General features: G+C 39.6%; 3 protein-coding genes across 5 annotated transcripts; 2 read left to right on the top strand and 1 right to left on the bottom strand.

Annotated features, from left to right (window-relative positions):
* Nucleotides 1-295: 295 nt before the first annotated feature.
* On the top strand, nt 296-2,260 carry LOC141819903 (alcohol dehydrogenase-like 7). Its single transcript, XM_074707160.1, has 9 exons — nt 296-379; nt 458-641; nt 715-1,043; nt 1,157-1,239; nt 1,388-1,463; nt 1,531-1,595; nt 1,655-1,750; nt 1,829-1,990; nt 2,079-2,260. Exons 1-9 carry the CDS (start codon nt 343-345, stop codon nt 2,193-2,195), a joined length of 1,149 nt encoding a protein of 382 aa, XP_074563261.1. The 5' UTR covers nt 296-342; the 3' UTR covers nt 2,196-2,260.
* A 56-nt stretch (nt 2,261-2,316) lies between these two features.
* Nucleotides 2,317-5,201, bottom strand: LOC141819901 (protein DETOXIFICATION 27-like). Of its 2 annotated transcripts, none has more exons than XM_074707159.1 (8): nt 4,854-5,201; nt 4,237-4,778; nt 4,066-4,152; nt 3,928-3,984; nt 3,571-3,809; nt 3,383-3,501; nt 3,204-3,259; nt 2,317-2,525 (listed from the first exon to the last, which is right to left on the bottom strand). In XM_074707159.1, the coding sequence occupies exons 1-7, from the start codon at nt 5,121-5,123 to the stop codon at nt 3,245-3,247; spliced, it is 1,329 nt and encodes a 442-aa protein (XP_074563260.1). In that variant the 5' UTR covers nt 5,124-5,201; the 3' UTR covers nt 2,317-2,525; nt 3,204-3,244. The 2 variants fall into 2 exon arrangements, with proteins under 2 accessions (XP_074563260.1, XP_074563259.1); XM_074707158.1 differs by having other exon boundaries at nt 3,204-3,290; nt 4,854-5,198.
* An 8,812-nt stretch (nt 5,202-14,013) lies between these two features.
* On the top strand, nt 14,014-16,250 carry LOC141820015 (transport inhibitor response 1-like protein). 2 transcript variants are annotated; one of them, XM_074707295.1, is made up of 3 exons: nt 14,014-14,640; nt 14,781-15,309; nt 15,385-16,250. In XM_074707295.1, exons 1-3 carry the CDS (start codon nt 14,024-14,026, stop codon nt 16,141-16,143), a joined length of 1,905 nt encoding a protein of 634 aa, XP_074563396.1. In that variant the 5' UTR covers nt 14,014-14,023; the 3' UTR covers nt 16,144-16,250. The 2 variants fall into 2 exon arrangements, with proteins under 2 accessions (XP_074563396.1, XP_074563395.1); XM_074707294.1 differs by having other exon boundaries at nt 15,361-16,250.
* The last annotated feature ends 968 nt before the right edge of the window (nt 16,251-17,218 follow it).

Raw genomic sequence — 17,218 nt, 5'->3', positions numbered from 1 at the left:
ACTTTTGTATTATATAATTTCATTCAAAACTTAAAAAACTCTTTTCCTTATTGAAATACATCTATAATCTACTATTTTTTCAGAGTAATAATTTTCTACATGAAAATCCAATATGAAAATACAGCATAACAGATATAGGCATGGTAGTGGGACCCACCTGCATGCAAGTGAAACCCAGCCCGTCGACGTGCTGTCCTGCTGTGAGTTTGTCGGCCCTCAGCAATAATCGACCGTTATTAATTGTGGTCTCCTGCTCCTTTTCCTCTCCTGTGAGTTTTTCTCTCTGCTACGCCTAGACTAATCCTCCTCCTCCTTCTTCTTCTTCTTCTTCACACGGCTTCGATGGCGATGCCTTTCCCAGAGCCCATCAGATGCAAAGGTACGTAGCCAATCGATCAATCGCCTCTTTTCCGTGGTTTTCAGTGTCGTCTAACAGTACATCGAGCTACGCTTGCAGCGGCGGTGTGCAGAGCCGCCGGTGAGCCTCTCCTAATTGAGGAGGTGGTGGTGGCCCCGCCGCGCGCCCACGAAGTCCGCGTCAGGATCATCTGCTCCTCCCTCTGCTACAGCGACGTCGCCGCTTGGCGCCTCCGCGTGTTCCCCACCGTCTTCCCCAGAATCTTCGGCCACGAAGCCATCGGGTATTCCGTTAATTGATTACTCTTTTTGCTTTCTTGACTCTACGGATCGATGATCTGCTCTGCGTCCGCCCAGGGTTGTAGAGAGCGTGGGGGAGGAGGTGGAGGAGGTGGAGGTGGGGGACACGGTGATGCCGGTGTTCCTGGCCGACTGCCGCGACTGCGTCGACTGCCGGTCGGAGCGGAGCAACATGTGCTCGCGACTCCCGTTCCGGGCGCAGACGTCGGGGATGCCGCGGGACGGGACCACCCGGTTCACCGACGCCGCCGGCGATCCGGTGCACCACTTTCTCGCCGTCTCCAGCTTCAGCCAGTACACCGTCGTAGACGTCGCCAACGTCGTCAAGGTCTCCTCCGAGATGCCGCCGGAGAAGATCTGCGTCCTCAGCTGCGGCTTCTCCACCGGTGAGCTAAAACAGACGCCCTACTTTCTCAAAATGCCCCTCAAAGTTTCATTAATGTCAAAATCCTTTCAAACCTATAGATCTTTTTTTATTTTGAAAAAAAAAACTATGCAGGATTTGGAGCAGCTTGGAAGGTTGCAAATGTGGACCCCGGAGCCACCGTGGCAGTCTTTGGACTCGGAACTATTGGATTGGCTGTAATTCATTCATTTAGCACCATAAATTTATGCATAATTTTGGTTTCAAGATTAATGAGAAATTTTTGTGAAACTTTGTTGGTCAAATTGTACTTTATCTATCTAATTAGATGATTATCGCCATCGTTAATTCTTTTTTTTTTTTCAGGTCGTAGAAGGGGCACGAGTTCAAGGTGCTGGAAGGATAATTGGAGTCGATTTGAAACCGGACAAATTTGAAGTCGGTAAGACATTTTGATGAGTCTAGCAAATTGTTAATTGAAAGAAAAACTTATTTGCTTCTTGTTTTAGGGAAGAGGTTGGGTCTTACTGATTTCATAAATCCTAATGATATCGGCGATCGATCGATTAACGAGGTTGGGTCTCACACGAGTCATAACTACATATATATCATGCTCAATTAATATATTTGTAGGTGATCAAGGAAATGACTAACGGCGGCGCAGACTACTGTTTCGAGTGCATCGGCCTAGCATCCTTGATGTTGGAAGCCTATCGAAGCTCTCGATTGGTTCTTCTCCTCTTCTCCTTCTCTATTATTGAACATGAACAAGCATATCAAATTATTGTGCCAAACTTTTCGATACAGGGTTGGGGGAAGACCATCATTCTTGGAGTCGAAAAGAACATGTCGCCGATCACATTCGACTCGAAAGAAATCTTGTGCGGTAGAACGATCATTGGTTCAGCATTCGGGGGACTGAAATCCAAGACTCACATTCCCATCCTCATAGACAAGTATCTCAACAAGGTTTACAACATTTTTAAATGCCAAACAAACTGAATTTTTTTTTCCTGAAAAAAATATATAATATTTCCTGTTTACTTTGATGGATTAGGAGCTTCACTTGGATGAGTTTGTGACACATGAAGTTGGACTGGATGAGATTAACAAGGCTTTTGAGCTGCTGATTGAAGGAAAATGCATCAGATGTGTGATATGGATGGATAAATAATAATGATGTTTTTTTATGTCTGTAATATTTTCGAACAATAATAATGATATTTTTTTGAAAAATAATTTTAATTTGTCAATGTTTTTTTTTATATAGATTTTTAACCATTTGATCTTTCACATTTATGTTTTGAGAACAATTTAGGCAGAGCTAGAAGTCATCTAAATTATTACAAGCTACAATTCTTAATCATTTATAATCATTAAAATCTCATCAAATGCCATAACTAGAAAGGCATTAGGTTCTTCCGAGATCACAACATTGAGTTCATGGCTTACTGGAGGAGCTGCTGCTACCATACTTCTCCATTCTCGAGGTTGCTCTTAGAGCCTGCACAATAAATAAATTTTAAAAAACTAAATAAAAAATTCTTTTTTTATGGGTATATGAAAAAGACATCCTTTTTCATTGGAATAGCAAAGAGGATGTTTTTTTGTATCTATTCAAAAAAAAAAAAAAAATCCTATCCTACGTCATCAGTATAATTTATTATTGAAAATTAGCTTTATTTTTAACGTAATTATAAAAGATACGAGTTGATAATTATTACAATATGAACATTTTAATTATAATCAATATAAATAAATTATATTATATTATAACAATTATAATTTTATATAATATAGATAATTTATTTTTAATCCATATAATTAATATTATATTATAATAATTATAAATAAATATTTTATTCTGATTCATACTAATCATTACTATATTATAATAATTATGAAATCATAATTATTATAATTGCATATGTCATAAAATTAAGATATCATAATTGTTATAATTATATAGTAGTTATGGAAATAGTAATAGTTATGAGCTTATTGTTACTATAATAATATTAAAAATAAAAATAATTTTGAAAAATAAAATATAATATGATAATAAATAAAAAATGGGCGTTTTTTTACTATTCTAATAAAAAAATGTGCTTTTGATTTTTTAAAAATCTTTTTTAATGAATAAATAAATAAAATAAAATATGAAAAAAAAAAACAGTTTTACCTCTTTTTCCCAGTCACATCTGATGGTGATGAAAGCCAAAATTAATGTCTGGACTGCTGTTCCACCTACCATTCCAGCCCAAATACCCTGCCATTTTTTTTTACAATTACAGATTATTTTTTTCTTATTTTTTATAAAATTATTAATTATAATTCCTGGAAAAAAAAAAAGAAATATACCAGAACTCCTAGATCGAAGACCCAGCCCATGAAAACTCCAAGGGGAATTCCAATTAGATAGTAGCTCCCAATATTGACATATGCCACCATGGCTTGCCACCCTGACCCAACAGCCACTCCTGCACATTTTTATATAAATATAAATATGTATATATATTTATTTATTTTTAAAAAAAATCGAATTTCACCTGAGAGAACTGGTTGGATACTGTTGAGCAAAATGGTTGCTGCCAATATGACCGAGAGCTTGTCCACAGCTTCGATCACGACCGGGCTGGAGGTGAAGATGAGAGCGAACTTATCGTGGAGGGAGATGATGAGGACCCAGAAGAAGACGCCGATCACCGACGATGTGGTCACCGATACAATGGTGGCGAACTTTGCAGCTCTACCATTGCCCGCCCCAAGCTCATTGGCCACTCGCACTCTAATTACATTAAACAAAGATAATTTCTTAAGGATCGGCTAGCTTTAATTGTTGGGGGCACGCCACAATTTGAAAATTTTGGATAAAAGTGAAGAAGAAGAAGAAGAGATTTGCATACCCAGTTCCGGCGAAAAATCCCAGAGGAATCATCAGTTCCCAGCCATTTATGTTCATGCTGCATTAATCACGTGACGCCGGATTATTGATGTGTTTGGAAATGACGAACTAGTTGTGATAAAGAATCGTGATGTTTTACCAAATCGAGATTGCGTCCACGGCGATCTTGGCGTTCTTAAGATTCCCCGTCAATAAGATCAAGACTTTGTAGTACCAATTCTCTAAGCTGAAATCGGAGCAGAGTTAGCGTAGGAGAGGAAAGATTTGTTGTTTAATCAGTTGCGGATCGCCGGAAACATAGCGAACGGACCAGAGCATGACGCCGGAGGCGGCAGAGAGCTTCGTGAAGTCCCAGAGGCCGACGAAGGCCTCGAGAGAGAAGCCCTTCCAGGTGTCCGGGCAGCCGCCGCCCACGACGTAGGCGAACATCAAGGCGGCGGCGACCCACCACGAGAAGTTGAGAGTGAGCGCGGTGCCGACGAGGCCGAACTTGAGCCTGGCGACGAAGAGCCAGGTGATGAAGACATGGACGAGAAGCGCGGCGAAGGAGAAGGCGGCGTTGACGTTGTTCTTGAGCTGGCACTGGAGGAACCGAGTGAGCGGCAGCAAGAAGACGAAGCAGAACTGGGTGGGGATGAACCAGATGGACACCGCGCCGGCCTGCGCCGCCAGGTCCGGCGGCTGCCCAGTCAGGAGGAGCACCTGCGGGGCGAACAAGTACATCGGAAGGAGGAGGACGGCGCAGAGGAAGAGCACGATCCACGACCGCTGAAGGTAGATGCCGAGCATGTGGAACTTCCTCGCGCCGTAGGCTTGGCCGCACAGCGTCTCCAAGGCGCTCGCCATGCCCAGCTGCACGATCGAAGCTTACAAACCTGATGGAATTAAGGCAAGGTAAACAAGCAATTAAGCTACCGCCCGCCGTACCATCAGACCGAAGTTAAAGCCGACGATGACGGTGCTGGCGATGGAGATGGAGGCGAGCTCGAGGTCGCCGAGGTGGCCGGCGAAGGCCTGCGTGATGACGTTCATGCTGTAAAGGGCGACCCTGCCGAAGATGGCCGGACCGACGATCTGCCACAGCTTCTTCGACTCGATCCAACTCCGCTTCGCCAGTCCGGCGACCCCCTGATCCTCCTCCCGATCGCCACCTGGGCGATCTAAAAGCGCCACCGTCTGGTCTCCACCGCTCTCCATTGATCGCCTCCTCCTCCGTTCCCTGTTCTTGTGGCCGTGGTTTGGCAGGATCTATAAGAAGAGAAGAATTGTGTGACAATTTAATCATTAACATACTTTGTGGTTGTCGTAGTTGGTTTGGACTCCTCCAATTAATCCAGGGACCAACTTCTCCATTGTTTTTTTTAAATAAAAATATAGGATTATTCTTAATTTTATTTAATGAACCGGACTGTATTAAATATTCAAATTAAATACCTACTTTGTAATTATCAAATCACGTTGATTTCTGTATGCGATTTAAGTCGGTCAAATTGTTGAGCTATATATAGCCAGATCTCATGAATTCAAGTCATCATGAACCTCTTATAATATAACATATATAGTTATGTAATAGACCTCACGTAGTCCATTCTTCCTCGTATTCATAAAAATTTGGCCGGATTATCTTTTTATTAATTAATTTTCTATATTATCCCATTGCTTAATCATAATTAAAAGTAGCACAAAATAATTAATTATCTTACAAGCTAAGGGTTCTTTTCAAATCTTCATATTTTAAAATTTAATTTTATACAATATATAGCTTTATTACTAACCGGTTAGAAATATATATATGTCTAATTCATCGTAGTATCCAATCATAGTATTCAATATGAATATATTATTTTAAGAACATTAATATAATATTATTGATTTTTTTAAATAAATGAATCTCAATCATCATCTCTCATACTTTAGAAATGATGTTTACATATTTATATTAAATCTATTACATTCATAATATTTTAATCTTTCTTTTATAACGTTATCCATAATTCAATTAAAATTTCTAAGGCATGTTTTCATAAGTGTAGATTAAAAGCATATCTAGAGCTGCGTCATTTGTTTGCCCTTACATTATATAATATTACATGGCTTATCCATCTCTTTGATGGATCTTTATCGTTGAATAGGTAGGGGTAATAACCACCAAGAACAACACAATTAAAATCATGGCTACAAAGTTGATAATTAGAACAAGAGAAATGATATACTATATATATGAAAACGCAGCATATATGATACATGATAGATCTGAGTCCCACATCCATGTAGTGTAGTGTATCATGTTGTATTTTCATGCTGCATTTTCATATAGTGTATCATTTCTCTTAGAACAAATACATGCCTAAATATCTTTCCATCATGGTCTCTCTAATGCATACACATACTCTCCTCTGTCACCCCTAGCTTTTGAATATAAAATTATTTTTATATCCGGGCAAATAATTACTACCAACTTCTCAAATTAGAATTAATTAATATATATTTTTTAATTTTGTTTGAATCCAAATGTGGGTGGTTGTCCATACTGAGCTTACATTAGCTCCGCCCATGGGTGGATCTCTAGCGCATCACAAATCAACCTTGACCGGAGCATATTTATGCTCTATTTGATGGGGAAAAAACATGAAACATGGCATGAAGTATGATTACTCATTGTCCTGGCTCCATGAGCCTAGGGCCACTGACGGAGGGACTGTGTTATGAGCCATGGTCGAGTACTCAGGTGGAGCATGAGTCTCATCAATGAATAGTGACTTGTGAAGGTTGGCTATCGATCGATGTCCAACAATGTGAGCATGTCTCGGATTTATCCTGATAACTAGAGGAAAATTTCTACAGAGTCACATCAATCGCCTCCAATATTAGTCAATTCAAAGAGTCAGATATATGGATTATAAAAAAAATACAAAAATATAATCCTAATTTAAATTTAATCAAAACTATATGTTTAATTAAGAGCATAATTATACTAATAATAATGATTAGTTAGAACATATTTTGTAGAATTACAAAGAGCTATCTAGCGTGGACTCGTGGGTGTGAACATGGACAGGTAATTTAATGGTAGTCTATTAATAAAAAAAAGATGATAAATCTCAGTTAGTCGCATTAATTCAATTCCTAGGGTGATCGATTCGGCCCCACGGAAGTTTTCCATCGACCATCAGGGTAAATTAGGAAGCGCACGTAGCGGCCAACCCAGATGCCCAGCATCCTTTGATTGCAATCCCTATTTGGAGGAAAATTCTTACAAATACGCCGTAATTGGGGATCGAACCGTGAATGCTTGGGTGACAATATGGATGTCCTACCGCGGCACCAAGACTCCAAGGACAAATGATAGTCTATTAACATAACTATTATTGATCGACACGTTTTAATAGATGCAACATCAATTCAATCGGTGAATCGGTCAACTCTAAAATCAATCAATTCGAAATCTGAATTATTAAAAAAAACATCAATCGAGGTCTAATAGTGACTTCGCTATATATGCCAGCGAGGGATATACACAAAAAGTGATACCTTATTTTTATTATTATCGAATAGTTAGTTCATTGCTCGTATAAAAGATCTAACAAGATGTTGTGGTAGTGGACCGACCACGTGATTGATCTTGAGCTTTGAAGATGAGAAATTCTTTTCATATCGCTCGATCGCTGGCATGTAATGTTGCATGTGTGCATATATGCTTCACAATCTTTTCTTCTGCAAAGAAAAGAATCTTATTCGATAGAATTGTGGACGAATGACAATGTGATTGCAATCGAAAGACAACATCATTTGTGAGTTGTGACCAGACCTCGAATTATTAGCGAGTGGTCGACCTCAACCAACAAACATTTAGAGCATCTCCAACGCATGTTATTAGCGTGTTAATAACATCGCTTTATTCTCTCTCCACATGACGTGGAGGTGTGAACATATGAACACGTTCAATGATTTGATAGAGGTGGATCCTACATACTTTTTTTTTTATTTTTTTAAGGTGTTATAACAAGGAACGATTGCAGATGCTCTTACGAGCAATCCACAACAAGTCATTATACTATCAAATCTACTATTAATCACATCACTCAAATCTACTATTAAATTATAATAACAACAAAAAAAAGATCCGAAATTTTTTTCTTGTGAAGTGAGGTTTGCAATGACGAACACGCAGATGTCGTTGAGTTACAAGATTTGACCCATCAGCCACAAAAAGACAACAAAGTTGTGGCCATTCAATGCTTTTATCCCAGTTCATAATAAATTTCACAGACGCGAGAACCGATGATAAATAGACTGATCAAGGTTCGCAAGTCTAGTTAACAGTCTGACTAATAGTTTGTTTATGCTAGAGGAAAATAATAAAAATAATTTCGATGAGAGAGGAGATTTTTTTAATTATGTTTTAACAATTAAGATTATTTAATATTTTTTTAATCAAAATTATGATTTTGTAGTATTCCTTATTCTTCAAATTCTATAAATAAAAAATTTATTTTTATTATTTTCGCACTATCTTTTCTATTCTCATATCTCAATTTTAAAATCTTGATCGTTTTCAATTTCAATCTTATACCCATATGGATGTATAAACAACTTAAATAAGTTCAAATCATTTTTATGTTTTAAATCTATAATTTAATTTTTTTAAATATAATAATATTGAACTCGGATGAATCATGATAAATCACGAATCATAATCATTTTGGACAGTTAATGTTAAAGGTCAATTTGTCGAGAATCATCGAACTGACAATTTTGAATCGTCAAACTTCGATTAACAAAAGTCGAGTCTACATATAAATAAATCATTATCAAAAGTAAGAATAAAGTCTATTGTATTATTTAAATTAAGTCAAAAATTAAGATAAAATATCTTGTAGTCAATGATATATTTTAAATAAATAATTGGTTAAGATTAAATCTAGATGGATAAGTTTAACATCCATAGCATATTAGTTTTTCATAATACTATATAAAAGCAAGTATAATCTATGATTATAATTAAATTTTTATTCATCTACAATAAAAAAATACATTAATTCTTCAGTACTTTGTCTCTTTTTCAATTGAGTTGCTGATATCAAGTATTTTGTTTTGACTGTGCTATCAGAGCCTAGATTATAACTTTAAAAATTTAACAGATGACGGAGTGACAAAGAAACAATAGCTATAAAACTTGTTCTATATTATAAGATTTTTTTTATTTAATTAACTTTATGTATATTTGCTCGTGAAAGCTTAACTGCCTATTTTAAAAAAATGGTGGATGAATGAAGTACGGGGACTGTCTGATACGAGTTGGAAGGATGATAAATTAATTATGGAAGGTTTTGTCCTATAAAGTGAGATATTATTATGCACACATGTAGTCTCGTATATTAATTACAGTGAGATCACATGTTAGTATGAATTGTGGGGGCACGGAGACAAATGTCAGGAGGGAGAGGGTTTGGTAGGCACTCGGGCAGCGGCATTGAAGTCTCTCGGATCAGGCTCTTTGCGATTATCGAATGGTCCAACTCACGATCAGCTGGCAGAAAGGCACCACTGCCCTTGCAAGAGAAAAGAAAGGGATGGGATTGAACTGAAGGATCAGTCTGCAGCTTTATCGGTCTTCGTGAGAACAGATATGGATGAATGGCCCCGGGCAAAGGTGCAGCAGGTAACATGACCGATGATTTACTCAAATATTTTTTATTTGATTATACTAAGTTTTATGATCTAAATAATTATGATATCTTATTGTAAGATATTTTTCTTTTAAAAAAATTAGGATGTTAATTGTTATACATGAAGTCCGTGTACTTTTGAATTTATCATAATGATTGATGAAATTTTTTTTATTTCTTGTGGAATAAAATCGGTCAAACAAATTTTTTTTATTTCTTGTGGAATAGAATCGGTCACCTTCGAAATTGATTGCATCATAAGAACATATGAATGTCTCCTTAGCATGGTACGATGGTAAAAAGCAAAGACTTGCAGTAAGAGGACAAAGATTCGAATTCTGATGAAGTTAGGTAATACCCTCCTTCTTGCGTCGTGATCAATTACAGTTTTTCGATTTACCTCTTCACAGATGGTCGTAAGACCGACCGTGTGGGGTCGTTAAGGTGGCGGATTCTACCTTTTTTTTTTTTTTTTTTTTTTTTTGCAGAAGATGATAAAAAATAAGGTGGGATGACCATATAATTAGGGTATGTATATATCATACATCTGTTGTGCTAAAACTACTAGTAACATTAGACTATCAGCAGTGAGCTTTGGTGCTTTTTGAATATATTTGATATTTGATGGTCGATCTGTGAACTTGAACCGCCCATCTTCGGATCATAAGAAATAAATATTGAATAAAAAAGGGCAAAAGATGAATGAAGTAAGAGAAGGTAAAAAAAAAAACTAGTGAATATAGATGAAAGGAAGATTAATCTTTTTCATTCAGATATAACGTCTCCATCCTTTTATTCCTCGCAACAAATGGAGCTTTAAGGCTTTGTTTTAAAAAATATTTTTTTTTGATAATTAATTCAGATATCTAATTCTTCAAATTAATTAATTTTAAAATCTTCATTAATCATCAAAGAAAATCAAAAAGTATGAATAATATGTTGCTCCGCAATCATTAAAGTAAATTGCACTGTTCCCCGGGGCAATGAGTATGAATAGTACGTTGTCATCCAGACACCTGCGATTCGATTCTCATCTATTCCGTATTTACAGAAATTAATCCATAGTACGTCACAATTAAGATTGTCTTCCACAACCATGAGCTCAGGGCAGGCCGCGATCGCAATCTCACAATTCATTAGATGGACAACAAAAAAAATAAGGAAAAAAACGTTTCAGATGAACTTTGAATCTCTTCTTTTCCTAATTTTGTGTCAAGTAAATAGCTAAAGATCATTCAGAATTCGTCATTGTGTCAGACACCAACCTTATTGGCATATTTTTGATACAGAAAGTGACTATTTATTGACATTCATCCCTGTTTTTTATAATTTAATAGAATTTAATGCCAATAGTACGACTGTATACTTTTCCACATTTTTCATGAAGTTTTGGATTGCATGTATCAATTATTTCAGTGCCATTTGAAATATTTATTTATTTCTTTTGGATCTATTAGAATACTTTCCATAGAAATAATGTAGATGGCCAGATTTATCTTCTTTTTTTTTTGTTTGACTTTTGTTAAATATTTTAAGTAAGGTTCTTATAAATTTATTATTTTTTGAATCCTTCCTAGTAACAACTTCTATGGAAATAAAGCTTATAACCTTGCTTGAAACGACCTACCGACTCTTTCTATCAACCCATCTCGATATGGTGCGACTCTTAAGACTTAATCACTTTTAAAATATGCTTAAATATTAAGAAATCTCTTGTCAAAGTGATGATACTCTCTTTTAGGCTTAATATGATTCTTAAAACATGTTTAGATGATAAAAAGAAAGGTTAAGGGATTCAATTCTGTTTTAGGTTTCAATGCATTAAAAGGAGTCGAGTGAGAGACGAGGATAATCTTCACCGAGATCTTTCATTTAAGTGTCTTGACATTTTAGGTCGGATTAGACTCGCTCATCCCTTTTGTGAGTTCACTCACTTATGCTTATGAGAATTGCGTCCTAAATTCTAAATCCTAAACTCCATGCTTTTTCTTTCTTTAATGTTTTCTTTGAGAAGACTGAAAAGAACTCAATTTCGATGTCAAACACCAGAATACAACCATCAGTATTCACATCTGAAGATTTTGGAACTCTGCCACAGCTTATCGACATCCAAACAGTCATTGACAGTAAAGAAACTGGAACAACAAAACTGAAAAATGGCAGATCAAAGTGCCATTTTTTCTTAGTTCATGAGCCAGTTCCAACAGGTTCAGTATACTTTAGCTGCAAGCTAGCAACTTTGTATCAGTATCAAAGATGAGGTTTAGTTCAAGGATGAAGGTATGATAAACTTAGCCTTCAATTTAATTGGCATTTCCTTGAATGTTTCTGAAACTGCTAATTTTCTTGATATGGCTATATGTTTAGATAAACTGAGCCCTCAGTTTAGATATAACTATATGTTTCGGTTTTATTGCGAGGAATTTGAGAAGTTCATTGTTTGCCTCTCACAAACCCTAACACCAAGAGACCCAAAAGCTATCACTTACAATGACACCAATGCATGGGTTCCCACACAATTAATGGTGATCAGGGGACCTCAAAACTGTTCTTTGCTGTCTAGGGTTAGGTATTCAAATCACGGCCACATCACCTTGGCATGGCACGACATCAGAAAGCTTGGATCAATCTCGCACGCAAGCCACGAGTGTTTGATAATTGATTGCTATTGAATGTCCTTGGCCATGCTTATCATCATGCCATTTTAGTAAATTGTGAGCAATATTTGATGAGTTTTGTAGGTGATGGCTCCACTTGTAATTTGTTGCATAACAACATGATTAGGATAATGATGTGGATTATGACTTCTTAATTAGTAGATACAACCTTTGGGTAGTTAAATGCACTAAGATTGAAAAGTCGAGTGGAATATGGAAAAAGACAATTCATAGTCGTCCACACTTTTCCAATAGTATCATTCAACATTACCACCAAAGGGTCTCCAACCCTCTCTTTGGTAGCAATTTGGACTCCCAAATTGGAGCTCATTTTAAAGGCTATTAAAGCAATTTTCTCTAATAGAAACACTTCCTAAGTATGTTATTGTAGACTTGAAGCACAGCTCATGCAACTCCGTATGTACAATAGCTCACGAGTGCCTAAATATCTACCGATATTGTTAGCATTACTTTACTTCAAAGAACTATGTAACTGTATATCGATATCATATATCCTCGCCAAAGCAATCTGTTTTCAAAAACTTAAGACACTATGGCAAGATGAAGAACAAGTAAGATAAACACAAGTGTGTCATAACAGAAGATCATTAAGATTGCTTGTAGGTAGTTAAACAATGATTTGTATAGTTTATGATCACGTAGATGCAACACAAATAAATAATTTTGTTTGTCTTATTTGGTGCATAATTAGTGTTTCAATTTTTGTAACTTAAAAGTAGTTTCTCTGATAATTTTTGTGTTTGATGACAATGCATTGTTTTGTTTGTGTTCTCTATTGTGACTACCCGATTGACAGTTTTAGGATGCTAGAGCAAAAAGAGAGCCACTAAGGGTCCATTTGTATCAATTCCATAACAAAAAGTGATTACAATGATCATCAAGGAGATTTTTTGATAATCAGGCAGCGATCCTTACCGGATGTTTAGGACTCAGATTGCGAGATGAGCTCGACAAAGTGCATCTAAAGGCAAAGGTGATCCTCCCTATCAGTCTAAAGTGATAAAGCAGAGCCTCTCTTCTACAAGATGATTGTATTATTCAGTGGAACCACATTATCATTCCTTAATCTCAGGCCTGGTCTCATCGTTAAGATCATCAAGCAGTTTCAGATAAAGAGAAGGGTTGTGGCAAGCTGTGCCAGACCATGCTCAGGGAAGAGTTTTCAGGCATTTAAAAATGGTGATTTCGCTTAGATATTATCTAATTCTCAATTCAAATTTTTATAAACTGATTTATTATAATTTTTTTGTTTATTTATCATATTGATTATTGATGAATATTGTTCAATTGAACACATGTATTAAATTTGTTAATTTAATTTAATAAATTATTTATTTAATTGATTTTATATATACTGAACCAACGTAAATAAACTACTGCTAAAGTCCACATGCAGTAAAAGTCTATCATTAATTCCAGGATCAATCTAAGGTTACTTCTTATGCTCAACTCTTGCAGTGTTTTCAGATTCAAAAGTAACTAGATCAGAATGCAAATGATCAAGCAAATATGCCATTTGTTCATAGAATCATTCGAATAATAGAAGATATTCGTTGTGTAATGGAAAGCTGTGGATTTTGTTTTTATTTTAACGACAAACGAAAAATGTCGCTGTTGCAGGAAGTTTCTACAGGAATTGAGACTGTTGCACTGTTAACGTTTCTAGCGCTGGCCATGGAATGGATTGCATAAATAAAAATAGGATTTTTATGGTTCAGAGGGCGTACCGTACTTGTGAGGGTGGTTCTGAATGGCGGAGGGCGGTGACGGGGAGGGGGAGGAGGAAGAGGAGCGGAGCTGCGCTTTGGGTTTCGGCACCGGCGGGGACGACGGCGCTGGGTGCTCTGGTTCACCTGCTCCGGCTGCGAGGATGAGGAGCGGCAGCTGTGGGGGGAAGGAGCAACCGCCGCCGTTCTCTGAGCAGGTGCTGGAGAACGTGCTGGAGAGCGTGCTCGAGTTCCTCACCTGCCGGCGCGACCGGAACGCGGCGTCGCTGGTGTGCCGGTCGTGGTACCGGGCGGAGGCGCAGACCCGGCGCGAGGTCTTCATCGGCAACTGCTACGCCGTGTCGCCGGGCCGCACGGTGGCGCGGTTCCGCTCCGCGCGGGCGATGGTCCTCAAGGGCCGCCCCCGCTTCGACGACTTCAACCTCGTCCCTCCAGGCTGGGGCGCGCGCTTCTCGCCGTGGGCGACCGCCATGACCGCCGCGTACCCGTGGTTCGAGCGGGTTTGCCTCAAGCGCATCACCGTCTCTGACGCCGATCTCGCCCTCCTCGCCCGCTCCTTCCCCTCCTTCCGCGACCTCACCCTCATCTGCTGCGACGGGTTCGGCACCACCGGTCTCGCCGCCGTCGCCGAGCTCTGCAGGCTCGATTTCTCTCCTCCTCTCCTCACATTTTACCGATTGCTCTGATACGAAACACCAAAACCCTAATTTGAAACTCTGGGGATGTGAAATTCCTCCACTTTTTATTTTCAGACGATTAATTGCAATTAGTTCTCCGTAGGAACCTGAGAGTACTAGATCTGATTGAGAGCGACGTCGAGGAGGAGGACGAGGACGAGGACGAGCAGGTGGTGGATTGGATTTCGAGGTTCCCGGAGACGATCACCTGCTTGGAGTCGCTCTCATTCGAGTGCGTGAATTGCCCAGTCAACTTCGCCGCCCTGGAGGCTCTCGTAGCCCGCTCGCCCTCCCTCCGGCGTCTCCGGGTCAACGAGCACGTCTCCGTCAGCCAGCTCCGCCGCCTCATGGAGCGGGCGCCGCAGCTAACCCACCTCGGCATCGGCTCCTTCGACTCGGGGTCCGCCGACGCTGGTGCAGGAGACCTCGACGTCACTGACATGGAGTCGAGTTTCGCCGCCTCCAAGTCGCTTGTCTGCCTGTCGGGATTCCGCGTCCTGGATCCCACGTACCTCCCGGCCATCTTCCCAGCCTGCGCAAACCTCGTCTCCCTCAATCTGAGCTACGCCGTTTTCACCGCCGAGCAGCTCAAGCCCGTCATTGTCCAATGCCACAACCTCCAGACCTTCTGGGTATCCACCAAACACCTTCCTAAAATTCTAACTGCATTTCCATGTCGTCAGTCTGTTTCTCTCCGATCCCTTCAGGTTCTCGACACCATAGGCGACGATGGTCTCCGATCGGTGGCAACGAACTGTAAGAAGCTCTCCGAGCTTCGAGTTTTCCCCATGGACGCCTCGGAGGATTCCGAGGGCTTCGTGTCTGATTCTGGCCTCGTCGCCATCTCAGAGGGATGCCCAAACCTTCGTTCGATTCTGTACTTCTGCCAGCGTATGACGAACGCCGCCGTCGTGACAATGTCCAAGAACTGCCCCGATCTAGCCGTGTTCCGCCTCTGCATCATGGGGCGCCGCCGTCCCGATCGGCTCACCAGCCAGCCCATGGACGAGGGTTTCGGTGCCATTGTGATGAACTGCAAGAAGCTAACCAGACTTGCTATTTCCGGCCTCCTCACCGACAGGGTCTTCGAGTACATCGCCAACCATGGGAGATCAGTCCGCACTCTTTCAGTGGCATTCTCAGGGGACAGCGACTTGAGCTTGAAGCATCTCTTCCAAGGCTGCCCCAATCTGAAAAAGCTTGAGATCAGGGACAGCCCCTTCGGCGACGCAGGCCTCCTCTTCGGTGTCTGCCATTTCTACAACATGAGGTTCCTGTGGATGTCTTCCTGCATGCCCTCTTTGAGGGGCTGCAAGGAGGTGGCCCGGAGGCTTCCTCACTTGGTGGTGGAAGTGATTGGGGACTCCCCTCAGGACCTTCATGGCGATGCCGTGGACAAGCTGTACTTGTACCGATCTCTCGCCGGACCGAGGGAAGATGCACCACCTTTCGTTAAGATCTTGTAAGTTTTCATTCCGGTAGAGAAGTCAGGGAGATGGAATTTGTCATTTCCCTTTGTAGCTTGACCCAGGAGGTTACTCCTGGTTGAAGAAATCTATAGCGATATTCTTAACTCATGATACGAGGAGGAGATAGTTGCATTTTTTGGATGCTATGTTTGCATAGGAAAGCTTTTGCAATTGAAGGTTCTTCCCAATTATCTGCTCGCGAAGGCTATGTGATAGAACATACAATTCACTTGTCGTATGACAATCAACGATCGAGAAAGATGGCAAGGCTGCTTCTTCGGGTATCAGATGGCATTCTTTGTTGAGGTACAAGACCTTGGAACCCTGAATTATCATCTTCTGTGTTTTCTTTCTTCAGGATTTCCAAGTCATTGATCAAATATTACTCTCTTTATTTTTCCTTCAATAGCTTTCTTGCTGTGCCTCGTTCAGTATTTGATTGGCTCTAAATGCTAAAAGATCCTTTTTAGAGCTGAAGGGTACTGCTCATCTGCAATATTGCATGAAAGTTACAGCCATTGCTTATGTTCAGAAAGAACAGTAGCAGTTAGGCCTTGCTCAATAATTTCTGTCAAATTAGTATGTTTGTGTTTACTTTCTTCTGCGCAGCGTTTTACCTGTGCTTCTACCTGTAAATCATCATAGAATAGGACACTATAAAGGAGTCGAACCAAATTTTATTCATGAATATTATTATTAACCATTGCTCAAGTATATTCATTTAATCGTGATTGACTCGTTTACAGCAGGACTAGGGAAATAAATGCATCTCTGAAAGTCACTTGTGCACCATCAATGCCACTGTTTGCGGCTGGAGCATCATGCATCAATGTGTCTTTAAATTTCAGAGGCGACAACCGGCTTCCACTCTGTCCTGTTGAGATCGTCATTAAATGGCCTGATGTTTGCGGAACTGGGACTATGATTATAAGACTAATCAGCTACTAACACACCCTCTGCAGGGCCAGGCAGGGCTTATGTGTGATGGATGAGCCATGGAGACACTGACAGAAGGTGGGTGAAAGGTATAAAAATGCACATTAAGACACTGAATTGTTTTGGTTTTGGATTG

Source organism: Curcuma longa, unplaced genomic scaffold, assembly GCF_044706935.1.
Source record: "Curcuma longa cultivar G26 ecotype Majalengka, Jawa Barat unplaced genomic scaffold, ITB_CL_G26_1.1 utg2646_np1212_2152390_RagTag, whole genome shotgun sequence".
NCBI lineage: Eukaryota > Viridiplantae > Streptophyta > Magnoliopsida > Zingiberales > Zingiberaceae > Curcuma > Curcuma longa.
The sequence above is the reverse complement of the archived record's forward strand: the minus strand, read 5'-3'. Positions and strand labels throughout refer to the sequence as shown.